At 53.2% G+C, this 19,989-nt stretch overlaps 3 protein-coding genes across 7 annotated transcripts in view; all 3 read left to right on the top strand.

Annotated features, from left to right (window-relative positions):
• Atp13a1 (ATPase 13A1) overlaps positions 1-2,688 on the top strand; it is an 18,609-nt gene extending 15,921 nt beyond the window's left edge. Inside the window, exons 20-26 of the mRNA XM_005370513.3 lie at positions 85-245; positions 316-430; positions 553-749; positions 1,661-1,803; positions 1,930-2,041; positions 2,126-2,269; positions 2,343-2,688. Coding sequence (XP_005370570.1) covers positions 85-245; positions 316-430; positions 553-749; positions 1,661-1,803; positions 1,930-2,041; positions 2,126-2,269; positions 2,343-2,453 — 983 coding nt within the window. The 3' untranslated portion in view covers positions 2,454-2,688. The remainder of the gene's footprint in view (positions 1-84; positions 246-315; positions 431-552; positions 750-1,660; positions 1,804-1,929; positions 2,042-2,125; positions 2,270-2,342) is intronic.
• A 376-nt stretch (positions 2,689-3,064) lies between these two features.
• Gmip (GEM interacting protein) lies at positions 3,065-14,848 on the top strand. 5 transcript variants are annotated; one of them, XM_026777708.1, is made up of 19 exons: positions 3,065-3,761; positions 4,633-4,717; positions 5,583-5,658; positions 5,756-5,810; positions 6,152-6,277; positions 6,367-6,599; positions 7,879-7,959; positions 8,051-8,221; positions 8,315-8,452; positions 8,652-8,848; positions 9,596-9,702; positions 9,773-9,847; positions 10,177-10,254; positions 10,333-10,487; positions 10,899-11,225; positions 11,319-11,515; positions 11,757-12,144; positions 13,610-13,679; positions 13,788-14,848. In XM_026777708.1, the coding sequence occupies exons 1-19, from the start codon at positions 3,575-3,577 to the stop codon at positions 14,165-14,167; spliced, it is 3,126 nt and encodes a 1,041-aa protein (XP_026633509.1). In that variant the 5' UTR covers positions 3,065-3,574; the 3' UTR covers positions 14,168-14,848. The 5 variants fall into 5 exon arrangements, with proteins under 5 accessions (XP_026633509.1, XP_026633507.1, XP_026633508.1 ...); XM_026777706.1 differs by having other exon boundaries at positions 10,899-11,515; XM_026777707.1 differs by having other exon boundaries at positions 10,396-10,487; positions 10,899-11,515.
• Positions 14,849-16,705: 1,857 nt separating this feature from the next.
• Lpar2 (lysophosphatidic acid receptor 2) lies at positions 16,706-19,989 on the top strand. The gene is made up of 2 exons (XM_026777760.1): positions 16,706-17,440; positions 19,467-19,989. The coding sequence occupies exons 1-2, from the start codon at positions 16,708-16,710 to the stop codon at positions 19,778-19,780; spliced, it is 1,047 nt and encodes a 348-aa protein (XP_026633561.1). The 5' UTR covers positions 16,706-16,707; the 3' UTR covers positions 19,781-19,989.

The following is a 19,989-nucleotide window of genomic DNA, read 5'->3' on the forward strand; positions in this document are numbered from 1 at the left end:
TCAGGTGTAGCACTCTCCATCACTCCTTCCCGATACCCTATCAGGTGTAGCACTCTCCATCACTCCTTCCCGATACCCTATCAGGTGTAGCACTCCTGGCCAATGCCCCTGAAAGGGTTGTTGAACGGCGACGGCGGCCAAGGGACAGCCCAGTCCTAAGCAACAGCGGCCCCAGAGTCTCCTCCAAGTCAACCAAACAGAGGTCGGCACTCCTGTCCCCTGAGGAGCCACCAACCTCCAACAGGGTGAGTGTTCAGGTTGGAAATGCCCATCACCCTTGCTAGCCAGGGCTGACCCCTGCTGCTCACCCCACAGGACCGCCTGAGCCAGGTGCTGCGGGACCTGGAGGATGAGAGCACCCCCATTGTGAAGCTGGGGGATGCCAGCATTGCAGCACCCTTCACCTCCAAGCTGTCCTCCATTCAATGCAGTGAGTCCTGAGCACCTAGCTCTGCCCCTGCTGGAGCCATGCTCACCCAGCGCCCTGCCCAATCGTGCCCAGAGCCACACCCAACCCAGCACCCTGCCCACTCATGCCCTCCTTCCCCACAGTCTGCCACGTCATCAAGCAGGGCCGTTGCACATTGGTGACGACGCTGCAGATGTTCAAGATCCTGGCCCTCAATGCTCTCATCCTGGCATATAGCCAAAGTGTCCTCTACCTAGAGGGTGTCAAGTTCAGCGACTTCCAAGCTACTCTGCAGGGGCTGCTGCTGGCCGGCTGCTTCCTCTTCATCTCCCGCTCCAAGGTGGGCCCTGGACCTAGGGCTGGCCACAGTGCATTTCAAGAGCTCTTGGAATTTTCAACCCATGTTACAGGCAGAGACCTAGAGCCAGAGGCAGGACTGCCCCTTAGGCTGCATAGAACATGCACACAGTGGCAGGCCTGGCTGGCTGCCAGTGATATCACGTAGCGTATATTGCTGTCTGTGAGCCTGGGGTTCAGGCAGGTCACAGTCCCCAGGGCAAAGGAAGTGATAAATTGGAGCAAGCAGAGAACTCACAGTGCTGTGAGGGGAAAGTGTGTCACAGGCTTCAGGGACAGCCACTGCAGCCTCCTGAGGAAAGGGCGCTGCCACAACCAGGAGTCTACGCTGGTCACTGATGTGGCAAAATAGAGGTTCCAGTGGCCAGAGGGTATATGTGTCAACTTCCCGTCAAGGTGAAGAAAGGCTGCACAGGGCAGTTTGAAACAAAAGGTCTGTCATGGCTTAGTCTTCCAGACATTTCAGGCCATATTTAGAGCTACTCACCTAATAGCAGGTAAAAGAAGAAGGCCTGGGATTATCCCCTAGGCTACACTCCCGTCATGCTGACCCCACTGTCTTTCCTCAGTCCAGGCATAGGTCACATAATCACTTTGCAAATCCTCTCGTGTTCCCCGGGTCTTCTGAAGACATTTTAGTTCCCTCCTTGATAAGGTGGGAAGGTAGCAGACTGGACTAGGGATACCCATAGGCACTAGGCTCTGCCTGCCATTTTGGGAGTAGAGAGTAAATCTGTTTCCTAACAGACCTCCATTGCTACCGTGGAGTACAGATGATTTTGGGCATAGGCAGCCCCAAGATCAGGATGAAACAAGATGCCTGAGGAGGCAGGAGGTCATCTCACTACCTGTTGAGTGAGTAAGCTGGCTCTGACTGTCAGTCCTGCCCCACAGCCTCTCAAGACTCTGTCCCGAGAGCGGCCCCTGCCCAACATCTTCAACCTATACACCATCCTCACAGTGATGCTGCAGTTCTCTGTCCACTTTCTGAGCCTCGTCTATCTGTACCGTGAGGCCCAGGCACGCAGCCCTGAGAAGTAAGTGGTTCTAGGAGGAGAGGAGGGAGGGACAGCTGACCAGGCTCTGGCTCTGTGTCAGGGCAGCAGGAAGCCACAGAGGGGCCTGAGCAGAAGAGGGATACTGACACCCACGTGCCCCTGCAGGCAGGAACAGTTTGTAGACCTATACAAGGAGTTTGAGCCAAGCCTGGTCAACAGCACTGTGTACATCATGGCCATGGCCATGCAGATGGCTACCTTTGCCATCAACTACAAGGTGAGGCCCCACATACCTACCCATTCCCACCTAGCCTGCCCCTCTCTCCTCAGCCCTCCCTAGGCAGCTGTTTTTTCATTACAGGGCCCACCATTCATGGAGAGCCTGCCTGAGAACAAGCCCCTGGTGTGGAGCCTGGCAGTGTCACTGCTGGCCATCATTGGCTTGCTCCTTGGCTCCTCACCAGACTTCAACAGCCAGTTTGGCCTCGTGGACATCCCTGTGGAGGTGAGTGACCCTGAGCAGTGGCCACTGGCTCAGCCCAGCCACTGGCCCAGCTCACCTGCCTCCTCCTTGACAGTTCAAGCTGATCATTGGCCAAGTCCTGGCCCTGGACTTCTGCCTGGCACTCCTGGCTGACCGTGTCCTACAGTTCTTTTTGGGGACTCCGAAGCTGAAAGTGCCTTCTTGAGACGATGGTGCTGGTATCCACTGCCCACCCTGGCTGCCGCTGGACAGGAGCACTGCCCCCCATTGCTCCAGGAGGGAACACTGCTCCCATTTCCACAGTGAGGCAGCCCCGCCTTGACCTTGGAAGACTGAGCTGGGACCCTTGTGTGCAACCACTGGCCAGGCTAGTGGAAGCAGCCCAGGCTAGCACCTTTGGGAAATAAATCAGCGTCTGCAATTTTGTGAAGCCGCCTCCAATTGTCTGTGCCACATGGGGCCTCTGGGAATTGAGGAGCCAGGTGGTCACCAAGGAAGGGCCTGCCATCAGCACAAGCCGAGGGAGGAGAGTGACACCCTCTGTTGGCATTCGGCAAGTTGTAGGCCAAGCCTGGAACTGGTGACCTCAGGTTTTCTAGTGGAGTGCCCATCCTGGATTTGTGGGGCTTTTATAACATGCCAGGCCCTGGGAGAGGCAACAGTGTGCCTTCCTCAGTGCTGTGGCAGATCCCACTCAGGGTCCTTGCCACCATCTCCTATCACAAATGCGGCTGCCACTGGCTGGGGCCCTAGACCCCCACTGGATAGTCTCCTTACTTTCAAAGGAAAACACATGCAGGTAGGGGACTCCTGAGCCTAGGTGAGTTCTTGGAGGCCCCAGTGCAAGGTGTTTGTGTCCCTACCTGTCCCCAAGACCTGACTGCACTGAAAAGGAACCACCTCAAGAGCCTGACCCAACCAAACATTTAATGCCAGCACTGAACTGGCCGAGGCAGGGCGATTCTTGAGACTAACCCGGTTTACACACGGAATTCAGGCCAGCCAAGCCAAATAGTGAGACGTGTCTCTGCCCCCTCGCGACCCCCCTTTCCCTCCCCTCCTCAACAAAAAAGGGAACCTGACCCATGAAAGCCACAGGGTGCTGGGGACTTCAGGCAGTCTTCATAACATCAGTTCTTCACAGGGGGCGCCCTAAATCTAAAAGACTGGACCGGGAGCTCGGTTTAGTCACTGAACGGGGCAGGGTTCTGGGGCGGGCAACCCAGGCTTTTGGGTAACAGAAATCTAGGAAAGGGACACCTTGACCAGCTGAGGCTCAGTTACGAAGAGCCTGGGAGGAAGCAGTGGGGGCTAGTCAGAAGTCCGATGGCGGCTTCCTGGAGAGGCGTGTCATCTCGGGGCGTGGCAGAGGTTGGGCGGGGCGACACCACTGGGCTGGAGGAGGCAGGAAATCGGGGCTGGTCCTGGCGGCGCAGCCCTGTCCCTGTCTCGGCTCCGCAGCAAGTACCCCCACCCCCGCCCCCGGGTCTCACCATGGACGCTACGGAGACAGGTAGGGGGGTGGGAACTGGGGGGTCATCTCTCCACCGCTCCTTAGCTCTTAACCCAGGGAGTCCCACTCACTCCTGACAGCCGGGGAAGAAATCCTGGCAAGGGAAGGACAGGAAAGGTCTGTGCACCTTGGAGACTCCTGAAGCGCACAGGGCGCACGACTCCTGCCCCAACCCTCCGATTGCCCTGCAGAGCCGGCACCCCGGATGCCTGGGGGGAAGGGGCCCAGGAACGGGAAGTGGCCGCTTCTGCTTATTATACTATGGATGGGGGCAGGGTGTCAGGGCCAGGATCCCTGCAGGGCACCCCGGGCGGGGATGGGGGCATAAAGCAAGAGAGTGGCGGCAGCAGAATTGTGACTAGGTCTGGGTTGTTTCCAGCTGTCTTTGTGTGTGTGTGTGTGTGTGTGTCATTCAGTCCTGTTCCTCATGGTTTCAGCTGTACTCGCGTGTGTTTATGCCGCAGGCTAAGTGCCTGTGCGTCCCACGTGCGATCCCATCTGTCTGCCCTGGGGTCCCTGTGGCTCCTCTACTCCGTCATTCACTCACGTGGCCGCTGCATCTGTATTCTTGCTTTGCCTATGGGTCCCTGCCTGTGTGGTGTCTCTGTGACTGTGAGCAACCGCTTCTCTGATTTTGCCGGGGCCCATCTGTCTGGTCTAAAACAACCCCTCTGAAGCTCACTGTCCCATCCCACACTAGTCTTAGACCAAAACTCACTTAGGTCTCTGTTTCTATCTCGCTTTCTCCCTCTTCCTTCCACCTCTGCTTGAGAGTGATGGAGGTGCCTGTGATTGCTTTGCTGCCTCCGAGGGTAGAGGGAGGGAGACAGTGAGTGGTTGGTTCATGTTTTCTTGCACTTCTCTCCCCCAGAGCTGACCCCAGCTCCTGAGGGCAGGAAGAGGTACAGTGACATCTTCCAGAGCCTGGACAACCTGGAGATATCGTTGGGGAACGTGTGAGTCTGAGCCTGTCACCACATCTCGCCAAGCTCCCTAACTATCTGTTACCCCACATCTGGACACACTGGCTTCCAACCCTCCCAAATACGTGTGCCTTCTGGCATTCTAGACACACAGGTGTTTCAGGTATATCTTAAAAGTAGTCCTAAGACAACTCCCGCCACACACACATAGCCTCATGAACCCTTAAAACCCTTTAATTCCAGCACTTGGGAGGTAAAGACAGGAGCATCTCTGTGAGTTCCAGGCTCTTGTTTACAAAAGCTAGTTCCAGGACAGGTCCCAAAGCTACAGAGAAACTCTGTCTTGAAAAACAAAAGAAAAAAAAAAAAGTTGAAATAACTATAATCCCACTCTGTGAGCCCCTAAATTACCTAAGGCCCTTCAAAGTCTTTCTCAAGACTTGTTTTTAAGAAAAGCTCTCGCCTGAAGATGTGGCTGAGTAGTGGAACAGGTTCATAGCATTCATAAGGCACCACCATGTCGTACTGCCTGTGCCACAAAAGGAAAGATGCGGAAAGGGGTTGTGTTGATAGAATGTTTGGCATAAATATGGCCTGCATTCCATCCATAGGGCTGCGCAAACCAACCAAGGTGGTATGTCCTTGTAAATCCCACACTTGGGAAGTGGAGGCTGAGAACCAGGCTGGCAGCAGAGTGAGCTGAAGGCCTGCCTGAATACCAACCACAGCCTCACTTAGCTCCCCTAAATCCTCAGATCACACCTTCTAAATCACAGATAATATTAGAGACTAGATCTCTCCCTTCTCCCTCAACTGTCCAGGATTTTTCCCCAATAAAGGACAGTCTGGGGCAGAAATGGCTTCCTCATTCCTTACCCTTCCCCACCCCCACCCCCAGGGCTTTCGACCCCTTGGCTGGAGACCTTGTACTCAGACAGGACCTGGAGCCAGACAAGACCGCCACAGCCACGGTGGTGAGCAAGGAGATAGGGGACAGGATTGGGGGCCTCAGTTAGGCAGACCCCTGTCTTGCTTGATTCTGAGTGCTGTCTCTCATCCTCTTAACCCCAGAGCAGTGAAGCCAGATGGAGTGATCCCTCCCCAGAGGGTCCCGTACCCCTCACAGGTAGGGGAGGATTTCAGGCAAGGATGGGGGGGGGGATAACAGAGGTCATTCCTTCACCAAGGCATCACAGACCCTGTTCTGTGCCAGATTTAGGGGACAGGGCAGAGCCCACAATTCCCCTATCCTAAAGGATTCTCCAGTCTTGAGTAGAAAATCTGTAAATTACGGTACTGTAAATTATGATCCCAAAAGGGGCTTTAGGAGGGGTCCATGAAAGTGTGGAATCAAAGTCATGGGGCTGGTCTCAGGGTCCAGGGAAGGCTTCCACAGAGGGCTGGGCTCAGGGTCCAGGGAAGGCTTCCACAGAGGGCTGGGCTCGGGGGTTTCCCTATTTGTCCCAGAGGAAGAACTAGATTTGCGACTCACTCGGACGAACGGTGGCGTGGATGCTGCCTTGGAGTATGCCAAGGCATGGAGCCGCTATGCCAAGGAGTTGCTGGCCTGGACAGACAAGAGGGCCAGCTACGGTGAGACTTCTTTCTTCCCAGCCCCTGATGACAAGCAGGACCCAAACCTCAGCTGCCTATAGATCCCCCTCTGTCTCTCCTCCCCGTAGAGCTGGAGTTTGCTAAGAGTGTCATGAAGATCGCTGAGGCCGGCAAGGTGTCCATTCTCCAGCAGGTACCCTTCCCTAGAGCCCCCAGGTCCTCTGTTCCTGAACGAGCCCTGCACTCCGCCCAGAGCCAAATGCCACTCCAGTACATCTACACCCTGTTTCTGGAGCATGATCTCAGCCTGGGAGCCCTGGCCGTGGAAACGCTGGCCCAGCAGAAGAGAGACTACTACCAGGTAATCATCCCCTCCCTGCAACTGCCACTCAGGAGGAAGCTGGAGCTCAGAGATGCTCAGGATCTTGTCAAAAGTTCCCACACTGAGATTCAAACCCAGCTTCCTATGAGACGGCAACATACACATACACACACAAAATGGTGCTTTTATCTGAGAGGAGGGACGATGTGAGTGTCCTAGGGAAGTATCTACCAGTAGAGCTACATTCCCAGCCCCAAAGCTTAAGATTCTTCAACTTAGAAATACTGGTTCTATGGGGCCTGCATGCCTTTAATCCCAGTACTTAAGAGGCAAAGGTAGGTAGATCTTTGAATTTGAGGCCATCCTGATCTACATAGTGAGTTCTAGAAAACCCTGAACTATATGTGAAACTCTGTTTTGGTCATACAAAACAAAAAAGAAATACTGATTTCAAGCCTGGCATGGTGACATGTACCTTCAGTTTCAACATAGGGGAGGCTGAAGCAGGTGGATCTCTGAGGTGGTGGTCAGCCAAGGCCTCATAGTAAGACCAGGACCAGTGAGATGGCTCAGAAGGACCCGAGTTCAATTTCTGAAACCCATATAAAGGTAGAAGGATAGATCCAACTTCATAATGCTATCCTGTCTCCACACACACATGCCATAGCATGTATGTTCACATATGCACATCATACACATAGAATAATAATAATAAATAGATTTTTAAAAAAGGAGGGCTGGAGATATAGCACAACAGTAGACTACTTAGCTAACACATGCAAGACCATGATTCAAATCCCCAGTAGTAAAAGAAAAAAAAAAAAAAACAGACAGGGAACCCATGGAATTGGCTCAGCAGGTGAAGATACTTGCCACCAGTGGTTAAGAGCACATACTGCTCTTGCAGAGGAACTGAGTTTGCTTCCTAGAACCCACGAGTGGCAGTCCACAACCACCTGTAAGTCCCACTACATGGGGATCTGACACCTCAAGCCTCCATAGGCACCCACACTCGTGTGCACAAGCCTGCACACATTCACACATTTTAAAGTAATCAAAAATAAAACTGAAAAAGTTGAAAATAGAATACACCAATAGGGGTGTCAGGCTGCTGTTTCTTGGCACTAAGACCTCAGGATGTCTGGGGTGATCACAAGACTTTCTGCTCATGTACATGGGCTTAGGGGTATTGAAAAGAGTTTAAGTCTGGGGTATGGGTAGTGGTGTCTAAGGGCAGAGCACATGCAAGGCCGTGGAGCAGGAGACAACCAATGAGAGCGCTAGAGTTGCTTCCCCATGCCCATCCTCCACTCTGCAGCCTTTAGCAGCCAAAAGGATGGAAATTGAGAAGTGGAGAAAGGAATTCAAGGAGCAGTGGCTGAAGGAGCAGAAACGCATGGTAAGGCCCTTCGTAGTGGGCCGTCCATCAAAGAGTGGAGGCCTCTGCAGACCGCAGACAGAGGACTTATGGTCCTCTTATTGCCCCCAAGAATGAGGCGGTGCAGGCACTACGGCGCACCCGGCTCCAGTACATTCAACGCAGAGAGGACCTTTGGGCACGTTCCCAGGGGTCCCCTGAGGATCCTCCTCCCCAGGCATCTCCCGGATCCAGCAAGCAGCAGGAGCGCAGACGACGCTCCCGAGAGGAGGCACAGGCCAAGGTGGAGACACAGTACCAAGAACCCCTAATGCCTGGATACTCTTCTCTCCCCAACTCTAGTCCATTTAAACTGTCTCTACCTTGGTTTCCCCAGGCACAGGAGGCAGAGGCTTTGTACCAGGCCTGCATCCGGGAGGCCAATACACGCCAGCAGGATCTGGAAACCACCAAGCGGCGGATAGTGTCACATGTACGCAAACTGGTGTTGCAAGGAGACGAAGTACTTAGGCGGGTAAGACCCGGCCCCATGTCACTCGTGGTTCAGTGCACTTGGACACCAGTAAATACTCCTTTCCTCTGTCCCTCATCCTTATGAGGGACAGGTCCTGTCCTCAAACCCTGCTCATACTTGTTCGTAAAGGTTAGGCTACCCCCCACGCCAGGAATCTAGGTTCAGTCCTCTTAGGTTATGCTTATCTCCATCCTTGCAGGTGACGCTGGGCCTGTTTGAGCTGCGAGGGGCACAGGCAGAGAGAGGACCTCGAGCCTTCTCAGCTCTGGCTGAGTGCTGTGCGCCCTTTGAGCCTGGCCAGTGCTACCAGGAGTTTGTGCGGGCACTGCAGCCTGAGGCCCCGCCACCACCATCTCCCGCCTTCTGCTTCCAGGAGTTCACGCCTGTGCTACACAGGTGTGCTCTAGGGCTGGGCTTGGAGTAAGCTCACAAGTCCCGTGCCAGGTTTTAATAAGTGTGTGTGTGTGTGTATACTTTATGTTCATCTCTGTTACCCCCCTCTTGCTCCCTTTCACACCAGCTGAATCCCTTACTCTCCCAACTATTCCCCATTTCTTTAATGTCTTCCAGATTTTTGTTTTATTTTATGAGACAGGATTTCTCTGTGTAGCCCTGGCTGTCCTCGATCTCCCTCTGTAGACCAGGCTGGCCTCGAACTCACAGAGATTCACTTGCCTCTGCGTCTTCACTAGCACTGCCCGATTAAAGAATTATTTTTATTTAGATGTATGTGAATAGGCTACCTGTATGCAGGTGCCCTCAAAGACCAGATGAGGGGATCAGGGCCTGTGGAGCTGGAGTTATAGGCATTTGTGAGCCATCTATGCAGGTGCTGGGAACTGAGCTTGGGTCCTGTAAGAGCAGCCAAACATTCATTGCCACTGAGCCACCTCTCCAGCCCTTCCTCTGTTTGTTTGCTTGCTTGCTTTGAAATGGCTCGATGACTTTTGTTAAGGGTACTTATAGGATCAGGGGGACTTCTAATGAACTACCCCCGTCTTAGAGTGCTGGGGCTAGGGCCCGTGTGGGGTTCAAATTGTCCTGGATACCAGAGTTTGCAAATGCTTGACCCAAATGCTATGCCTGCTTGCTGTCACCAGGCCAGCTTCCTGGAGATTAAACCCTCAAATCTCTTTCTCCCAGTTCCCCTCAGGACACAAAAAAGAAGTTTTTGGGGCCTCCACATGCCAGGCTGGAGGAGGGTTACTCTGAGCCTGGCCCTTGGGACGATACCAGCTCAGGCAGCCAAGGTAAGTTCAAGGAGGCCTGGTGGGTATAAGGCCTGGATTTGCCCAGCCTGATTGCCCGGTTCTCACCTAGGGATGCCAGGCCCCACTCCAGTCAGTGATGTGGACAGTGAATCCCAGTCCCTGGATTCCCCTACTTCCAGCCCAGGTGAGGGTAGGACCTGGCCCTCCCCTCCCCCCACACACCTATACCCTTCCACCTCCCACCTGTCCTCCAGCTCCTAGCCAAGCACCGACTTAATCTCCAACCTACCTCTTGGCCTCTGACCTACCCTTCGATCTATACCCTGATCCTCCAGTGTTGGCCCACTGTCTTGGTGCAAGTTTCCTCTAATCCACCAGACAAGGGCCTGGCCCATTCCTGGACGTGACCTCTGGCCTCTGACCCTTTCTCTCAAAGATCTCTCTGGGTGTTTTTGGAAGTCCTGGAAACCAAACCTGTCTCCTTAGACCTACCTCTGTGTCCTCTGACCCCAGGTGCCGCTACTCGGCGGCTTGTGAAGGTGTCGTCTATAAGCACGGAGTCCTCTGATGACTTTGAGGAACGAGACCCTGGTAAGGCTGACCTAGGTGGGCAGGTGAGCTTACAGGGACAAGAGGGTGGCCCTGACAGCCCTGACTCCCTCCTTGCAGATCTGGGGGATGGGATGGAGAATGGACTAGGCAGCCCCTTCAGGAAGTGGACACTGTCCACAGCTGCTCAGACCCACCGGCTACGGCGGTTGCGTGGTCCAGCCAAGTGCAGAGAATGTGAAGCCTTCATGGTCAGCGGGACAGAGTGTGAAGAGGTGTGACCTCGACTGCAGACCTAATGACCTCTGCTGACTTTCACCAGACACACTGACCCAGATCCCTGCAGCCCTGCTCTAGGACCTGCCTTTGTCTGATGTCCTATCTTAGTCTCAATGTTTGTTTTTTGTCGTGTGTGTGTGAGTGTGTGTGCATGAGTGCCATGGTGTGGGGGTGATAGAGGATACTTTAAAGGAGCCATCTCTTTCCTTCCTGCTTGTGAGTCCTGAAGATGGTCATCGGGCTTGGCAGTGAGCACTTTACCTACTTTCACTGGTCAGGTTGAGCATCTCTTACCATTCTCCACTCCCTGGCTTTCCTGATAACCTCCTCATCCCCTGCTCCCTTCCTAATAGCCTTCTTGCCCCCAGCTGAACTCCTAACCCTGTGACATTCCCCCCTCCCCCCAGTGCTTTTTGACCTGTCACAAGCGCTGTCTGGAGACCCTCCTCATCCTTTGTGGACACCGACGGCTTCCAGCCCGGATGCCTCTCTTTGGAGTTGACTTCCTACAACTCCCCAGAGACTTCCCTGAGGAGGTGCCCTTTGTGGTTACCCGGTGCACAGCTGAGATAGAGCATCGCGCCCTGGGCCTGCAGGGTATCTATCGGGTCAGTGGGTCTCGAGTGCGTGTGGAACGGCTGTGCCAGGCCTTTGAGAATGGCCGAGTGCTGGTTGAACTGTCGGGAAACTCTCCTCATGATATCACCAGTGTCCTCAAGCGATTTCTTCAAGAGGTAGGTGGCTCTAGGCCTGAGGTGGTGGGCAAGAATCACGCAGCCTCTGGCTCAGGACCCTCGGCAGCCCATCCCCACTCCTGTCCCCACCAGCTCACTGATCCCGTGGTCCCCTTCCACCTTTACGACGCCTTCATCTCTCTGGCAAAGACCTTGCATGCAGACCCCGGGGACGACCCTGGAACCCCCAGCCCCAGCCCTGAGATTATCCGCTCGCTGAGGACCCTCTTGGTACAGCTGCCTCCCTCTAACTACAGCACTGTGCGGCACCTGGTGGCCCATCTGTTCAGGTGTGCATGGGTCCCTAGGCTTTGAATCATGGCCCTCTTTCCCTAGAAACATAACTGCTTACCTGTGTGGCTCATATTAACCTCTGACCTTTCATATTTCTTCCGAGCCCAGAGCCCTGGACACACACACCTGACCCTGACACGGTCTCAGTGACCAGACACTGCTTTCCTGTGGCCTGGCTCACATGGTCCTGCCATTCGCTTCAACTTCAAGGTTGACCCTTCTCCCCACCATTCGCAGGGTGGCTGCTCATTTTGAAGAAAACAAGATGTCTGCCAACAACTTGGGAATTGTATTTGGGCCTACGCTGCTGCGGCCACCAGATGGACCCAGGGCCCCCGGAGTCAGCCCTGCGGCCTGTCTGCTGGACTCCAGTCACCAGGCTCAGCTTGTTGAATTCCTCATTGTGCACTATGAGCAGATCTTTGGAATGGATGAGCTCCCTCTGGCCTCGGAGCCCCTGACCCAAGATCCTGGCCTGGCTCCCACACTCCTCGAATCCAGTCCCCAGCACCCAGCCCCACTTCTTGCCCAAGACATACAACCCCTGACCATAGCCTCAGACTGCAGCCCAGATCCCAAACTCCACAGTGCCCCGGAGAAGTGTCTGGAGGTCACACCTTCTGAGGTAGAAGTCTGCTTATCCCACAGATGTGGGGATGGCCTTGTCTGTGTTTAATACCCCCCTTCTTTTGCACAACTCGACACAGTGCCTGGTGTGCGTTAAATGTGTGCTTATCACTAAGTCCTCCTAGCTCTCTTTAATTTTGTTTGCATTTTTCAAAAGCATTTGTTTGTTTGTTTGTTTGTTTGTTGAGTGAGTAGCCACACACATGTCATGGCATGAGCATGAAAGCCAGAGGACAGCCTATCCTTCATGGGACCTGGGGATGGAATTCTTCAGGTTCAAGTACCATAACATCTCTCCAGCCCAAATTGCTTTTGTTACATTTTTAATTAATTAATTTATGTATTGAGGGGGTGTCACATGGAAGTCAGAGAAAAAGTCAGTTCTCTTCTAGCATGGAGGTCCTGGAAATGGAAATTGCCAAGCTTGGTGACAGAGGCCTTTTCATCCTGAACCTCCTTTTAGTGTTTATTTTGTGGCAGAGTCTCCTTAAAATGCCAGATTGTCCTTGAACTCACACTGTAAGCCAGTTTAATGGCCCTCCTGCTTAGGCCTATTGAGTAGAAGCTGAGAAGCTGAGATGACACACTGTTATATATATACATATATACATATATATATATATGTATATATATACATACACATTGGTGGTGGGTTTTTTTTTTCCAGGATGTGTGTCTGTAAGGATGTCAGGTCCCCTGGAACTGCAGTCACAGACAGTTTTGAGCTATCATGTAGGTGCTGGATATTGAACCTGGATTCTCTGGGCAAGCAGCCAATGCTCTAACCTCTGAGCTATCTCTCCAGCCCCAGCACACTTGCCTTTATATTGTATTGTTTTGTTTGATTTTGAGATAGGGTCTTTCTCTGTGATCTTCCTGCCTTAGTGCTTTGAGTGCATGGCATAGGGATAGGAAGAGGCATGGGCAAGTCTGGGGAAAACGTACAGGTAGTGGGACCAGCTGGGAAAAGGCCTTGGGGTCTTGAGGTGGGAGCGTGTGTGCTATGTGCAGTCCTGGATTGTGAAGAGTGGGTAAAGGAAACAAGAATGGAGCAAGGACCAGGTTGCAAATGAATCTCGGTGACAAAGTGATCGTCTAGCATGTGTGAGGTTTTGGATTTGGATCCCAGCACTAGAAAAGAAGGTTAGTCAGACGGCTCTGTTAGCTGCCGAGCGCAGGGTGTGAGTGACAGATGAGCACTGGCTATGGACAGTGTGCATTGAGACAGGGTCACTCACTGAACTTGCAGCGTGCTATTTCAGCACCCAGGACGCCTGTCTCCACCCCATAATATAGTAGTTACAAGCACTCCCAGTCATGCCTGGCTTTTTACAAAGATGCCAGAAATTCAAACTTGGCTCCTCATGCGTGCACAGCAAATCCTCTGATGCACTGAGCCACCCCCACAAAACCCCAAACAGGGCTTTACTGTTAGGAGTCACATTCTGGGTTTCTTCCTGCAGATTGCAACTCTGCAGAGGGACCAAAGGGAAGAGAAGGAGGTGGAAAACACCAGAGATGGGGCAGGAGAAGGTGAGTGTCCTGGAGAGCTCTCTTTCCCTTAGGGTTGCTTGGCTGACCGGTCACTCCTGGAGGTGCATCCTGAGAACTTGGGGATGCTTAACATTCATCTTTCCACAGGGTCCAGCCACAACCCTGACGACTTGCTCCTGGGAACACAATCCCGGGGCCACTTCAGTCGGCAGCCAGTGAAGTATTCACGGGGAGGTGTACGACCAGTCACTCATCAACTGTCCAGCTTGGCTCTGGTAGCTTCCAAACTGTGTGAGGAGACCCCTGTTACTGTTTCAACAGTGCACCGAGGTAGTTTGAGGGGACGAAGCCTGGGCCCTGCTGCTGCCTCCCCTGAAGGCAGCCCCCTGCGCCGAAACCCTCTGCCCAAGCACTTTGAGATCACCCAGGAGACAGCCCGGCTACTCTCCAAGCTGGACACTGAGGCTATGTCCAGGGCTACCTGTTGTTCTGACACTGAGCCTGAAGGATCTGAGGAACATCTCTGACCACCCACCATCCCAGGAGACTCAGGACTGAGCTGATGACCCCATATGTCTCTCTTCCTGCCCCACCTGGTAACCAATTTAGTGGGGTGTGGGGAGAGACAGGTTACCAGAGAGTTGGGTAAGGAAGACCACCCATCTTGGGAAGTCCTCACCATCTCCCGGCCAGAGGAGGTTAAAACGGCCAGACAACACAGGTGCACAGGCGAATCAGGATCAATGACTCAGTTGAATCAGTATTCAGTGGTCAATACAGGTCCGAAGATCCTTGGGGTTACCCCAGTCTCTGACCTCCAAGACAGATGTCTGACTACTCTGATCATAATAGCTCCTGGCCCTAGTACCACTTGCCTCCTTGACAGATTCTACATGAGTAGGTGGGTGGAGTTTAGCCCTCTCTCCTGCTTTTGTCTTTCTGGGTTTGTTTGTTTGTTTGTTTGTTTGTTTGTTTTGAGACGGGGTCCATTGTAGCTCTGGCTGGTCTGGAACTTCCTATGTAAACCAGGTTGTTATAGAACTTACAGAAATTCCCTCCTCCGATTTGGATTCTTATAACCTCCGAATAAAGCCACGTCCTGGTTGAATACAACGATGCTAACAGTGCTTGCTGCAAAGCCTGACCCACTTGGTAGTAGGAGAGAACCAATTATTGCAAATTATCTGCCTTCTGTCCATAAACATGTACATACACAAATAAAATTACATTTTAATTTAAAAAAAAGTCTGCCGAGCAGTGGTGGCACACGCCTTTAGTCCCAGCACTCAGGAGGCAGAGGCAGGCAGATCTCTGAGTTGGAGGCCAGCATGGTCTGTAGAGTTAGTTCTAGGACAGACTGTTTTTAAAAAGGTAAAAAACAATCCTGTGGTCTTCTTACACAACTGTCTTTGCCAGGGAAGGCTGACAAAGAAAAGGGCACCAATAAGAGCAGCTTCTTTTACCCCTTTATTACTGACTTGATGAACCAAGACTTCTAAAAACCACCCTGCGAAACCCCACAGGCAATTAGCGCAGGGCCTGGAGCCCCACATGAGTCACTAAGGCCCTGCCAGAGCTCTGTGTTCCTGATCCGGTTCTACCTAATCAAATACAACCCGGTTGTAGATAATTGAGACAATGAGGCTGTGTGCTGCGGACGGGGGAGGCCAGGGGAGGAGGCTCCAGGTCAGAGCCAGCACAGGCTGAGGGGAGACCACGGGAAGTCAGGGTGGCGTACAGGGCGTGTGCTGGTGGCGCGCCTTCAGTGGGGCGGGGGTCCAGCACGGAGCTTGACCACGGCAGGGTGAGGTGGGGCGGGGCTTGCAGCTCGGTACAGGATTGGACAGGATCAGGGGGGCGCCCCAGAGGCCTCAGCTGCCGATCTTTCCAGCTGCCAGGTGACTCAACCTCAAAGGCGCGAAAGGGCAAACACGTGAGGTGTGCAGAGGACGGAGTGAAAGGGGTGTCCCACGTGGGAAAACGGGGCTGTGGGGAGGAGTTGGGACTACTGCAGTTTTTCAGCACACCATTCTTTCGACGTGGGGGTGGTACGCTCCAGGGGGCGGGACACTCCCCCAGGGCCCAAGAGCTGGGGCAGGTAGGGGCGTGGCCTTGGGCCCCGCCTCTCCTGCCTGCTCGGCCTGGGGCTTCTTAAGCACACCGGACGCGGCAGCTGCGCAACCGCCCCATCGCAGGGTCATGGATCTCAGTCCCACCTCGACACCCCACGAGCCTGCCCCGTCTGCCGCTTGACTGGAAGCCCAGGTAAGACCAGTACCAACTGGACCAGGGTGGGTGCAGGCTTCCAGAGAGAGTGAGGCGTACCCCTTCTCCACAGCCCTTCCTCTAGTCCAGGGTCTTCTGCAAAACACCTTCTTTTGTCCCGGAGGCCTCTCGGCCTTCCGTCCCACCCGGGAATGGCCTGGTTCCAGAGCTCTTGCGCGGAATCCTGCCCGTAACTCAACTTCTGGTGCAGTCTCTCTGTCTCCTCTGCTCACTCTGTCACCTCTGCGCCTTGGCACTGCCCTCCGGGTTCTGACTAGGAACCTTGCTGTGGTGTGCACACTCCCCCTGGCCTCTGCACTGTGCGAGGACCCTGGCACCAGTGTGATCTTCAGGCTGCCCCAGCCAACCCTCCCACACCGGTGACTCGGAAACCACAGATGTCCAATCTGGTCGCAGATTGGTGGCAAGAGGCCCCGAATTACAATGTAGATAGATCACAATGCTTCTTCAGATTTAAAAAAAAGCAAAAACAAGCAAACAAACCCTACCTATCAGACAGAGATCCTTTTAAAAATTGTGGCAACATTCAGCAGAAGCGAATGGGTCTCTTAATTTTGAGGCCAGCCTGGTCTCCCAGGGTGGGACGTGTGCAGTGAGACCCTGCTTTCTGAGTAGATAAACAGAGCTTGTGTTTTTTAGGTCACTCTGGCTCTTACCACAGACACCTTGCTCAGAGGGCCTCTGAGTCTGTGGGTTGTCTTTGGCCACTGCCTGTTGATGCCTCCTCCACCAGGGGCCACGTGCACTGACCTCTCTCTTTCCATATCCACAGGTGCTCATGATGGGTCAGTGCTACTACAATGAGACCATCGGCTTTTTCTATAATAACAGTGGCAAGGAGCTCAGCCTTCATTGGCGCCCCAAGGATGTGGTAGTGGTGGCTCTGGGGCTGACAGTCAGTGTACTGGTGTTGCTCACCAATCTGCTGGTTATTGCGGCCATTGCCTCCAACCGGCGCTTCCACCAGCCCATATACTACTTGCTTGGCAACTTGGCTGCTGCTGACCTCTTCGCCGGCATGGCCTACCTCTTCCTCATGTTCCATACTGGCCCACGAACTGCCCGGCTCTCCATCAGAGGCTGGTTCCTGCGACAGGGTCTGCTGGACACCAGCTTGACGGCATCAGTGGCCACACTGCTGGCCATCGCTGTAGAACGGCACCGTAGTGTGATGGCCGTTCAGCTACACAGCCGCCTACCCCGGGCCCGTGTGGTCACACTTATCGTGGGTGTGTGGGTGGCTGCACTGGGCCTGGGGTTGCTACCTGCACACTTCTGGCACTGCCTCTGTGACTTGGATAGTTGTTCACGAATGGTGCCCCTGTTCAGCCGCTCTTACCTGGCTGTGTGGGCCCTGTCCAGCCTTCTGGTCTTCCTGCTTATGGTAGCTGTCTACACACGCATTTTCTTCTATGTGCGTAGACGGGTAGAGCGCATGGCAGAGCATGTCAGCTGCCATCCCCGCTACCGAGAGACGACGCTCAGCCTAGTCAAGACTGTTGTCATCATCCTGGGTAAGGTGCTCGGACAGCAGCTTCAGGGATCTAGCCTCCACACGGCCTTGGGAAACTGAGGAAATGACCTGATATTACAGGCAGGGAGGGGGCATTCTCCAGGGAGGTGGTATCCTCCATGCAGGGGAAAGGAAAAGATGAAACCCCATGGCAGAACCAGGCAGAGCCTCCAAAGAGGAAAGATGACCCTTCAGCTAGCCTGCACAGAGGAGGACAAGCCAACCTCCAGTTTTCATGTTCCCAAGGAAATTGTTTAGAGGTCCTGTTTGTTTTACTGTGTTTGAGGCAGTCTCATGTGGCTCAGGCTGGCTTCAAATTATATAGGAATAGAAGATGATTTTGAACTTGTGTTTCTCTTGCCTTCATCTCCCAGATGGTAGGGTGGACTCCACACCTGATTTCAAGTACCACCAACTGATTGGTATCCTCAGCCCTGTTTTTGTGTTTGTTTGTGGTTGTTTGTTTGTTTTTTCAAAGTACCCTTGACTGTCCTGGAATTCACTGTATAGACCAGGCTGGCCTCGAACTCACAGGATATCTGCCTGTCTCTGTCTCCTGAGTACTGGGAATGAACTGCTCATTTTGTTTTGTTTTAGATTTATTTGTGTGTGTGTGTGTGTGTGTGTGTGTGTGTGTGTGTGTGTGTGTGTGTGTGTATGTGACTGTGAGATGTGTCTGGGCTCATTTACATGTGTGCAGGTGCACGTGGAGGCTAGAAATATCCTTGGAGCTGAAATTGCAGGCAGTTTCGAAGTGCCTGAAGTCGCTGTTGGGAACTGGATTTAGGTACCTGCTCTTCCCCATTGAGCCATGTCTCTCCAGCCCTGGTTGTTGTTTCTGCTTATTTATTAATTTGGTTTTCTTTTGAAGTAGGGTCTTACTGTGTAGACTTGGCTAACCTGGAGCTCATTATGTAGACCAGGCTTGCCTTGAATTCATAGAGAGCCACCTACCTGCCTCTGCCTTCCGAATACTGAGATCAGAGGCATGCACCACCACACCTAGCTCATGGTTTAGGTTTTTGTTTTTTGAGGCAGGGTCTCTCTACATAGCCATGGTGTCCTGGAACTCACTCTTAAACCAGGCTGGCCTCAAACTCACAGAGATCATAGGTGGCTGCCTCTGCCCCCCAGTGCTGGGATTAAAGGCCCGCGCCACCATGGCCCGGCTTGGTTACTTTTTTAATGCAGGGTTTCATGAAGTCCGGGTTTTAACTAAGACAGACAGGCCTTGAAGCACTGACGTTCCTGCATCTTTTTCCCTGAGTAGATGAGTGTATGCCCTTACACCTGGCTCCCCTTGGGAGTTTATTCTTTTCGGGGAGCTAGAAAATGACTTGGTGAGTAAGAACACTTCCTGTTCTTCCCAGGACCCATGTTCAATTCCTAATACCCTCATTAGGCAGCCTATAACCATCTGTAACTCCAAGGGATCTGATGCCCTTTTCTAGCCTCCAGACATCACCCACATGCATGTGGCTTACACTCATACACGTGTACACACACATGTAAATAATTTTTTAAAAATGTATTTTGTGCATGTGTGCACAGATGTGTGTATAATGCACTTTAGTTCATCTGCAGAGGTCTGAGGACAATGTCTGGGAATTGGTTTTCTCCTTACTCCACATGGGCCCTGGGATTTGATTTGGGTCCTCAGTCTTAGCAATAAGTCCCTCTTTTGGGCTTTTAGTATAGAAGGAAATCTATTTCTGGTTGAGGACTGAGTCTCTCCAGTGATTCCTGGCCCACTACCCTGTAACCAGCCTGTCTCATTCTTTAGTGAACAAATCTCCTATAGAAGGTTGAAGGGCCATGGGCTCCTTGTCCCAGTTCGGACAGGTGTTCCTCTGACAGGCAAATTGGAGAAAGGTGTCTATCCCCTCCTGGCAGTTCTGCCCCTATAAGGAGCTTGTGTGGTATGTGCCACACAGTTGGTCACTGCTTTAGCACAGGGATGGTTCAGACAAGTCTCCTGGTGGCCCATTGTCAACCTCCACCCCTCACTCCCAGTCTCTGTCCTGCAGGGGCATTTGTGGTGTGCTGGACGCCAGGCCAAGTGGTGCTACTCCTGGACGGTCTGGACTGTAAATCCTGCAATGTCTTGGTTGTGGAGAAGTACTTCCTGCTCCTGGCTGAGGCCAACTCACTGGTCAACGCAGTGGTGTACTCCTGCCGAGATGCTGAGATGCGCCGGACCTTTCGCCGCCTCCTCTGCTGCGTGTTCCTCCACTGGTCCAACCACAAATCTTCCCGATACTCATCTTCTACCCAGACGGGCGCCAGCACCCGGATCATGCTTCCTGAGAACGGCTGCCCACCGATGGACTCCACCCTTTAGCTTCCTTGGACTGAGGCAGAAGATGGGGCAGCAAAAGTATCACCCCACAGCCTCTAGCAGTTTCCCTGACTCAGTCCAGCCCAGCAGATGCATGGCTTTCAATACTCCCCAGGCCACAGATCTGCCTGCCTCAGAACACAGGGATTTGGGGTCATCTCTGTGCACCTGGGAGATCATCCAAAGGGGCATGGCAGTCTGGCTATCAAACA

The sequence above is a fragment of the Microtus ochrogaster genome, unplaced genomic scaffold, assembly GCF_000317375.1.
Source record: "Microtus ochrogaster isolate Prairie Vole_2 unplaced genomic scaffold, MicOch1.0 UNK81, whole genome shotgun sequence".
NCBI lineage: Eukaryota > Metazoa > Chordata > Mammalia > Rodentia > Cricetidae > Microtus > Microtus ochrogaster.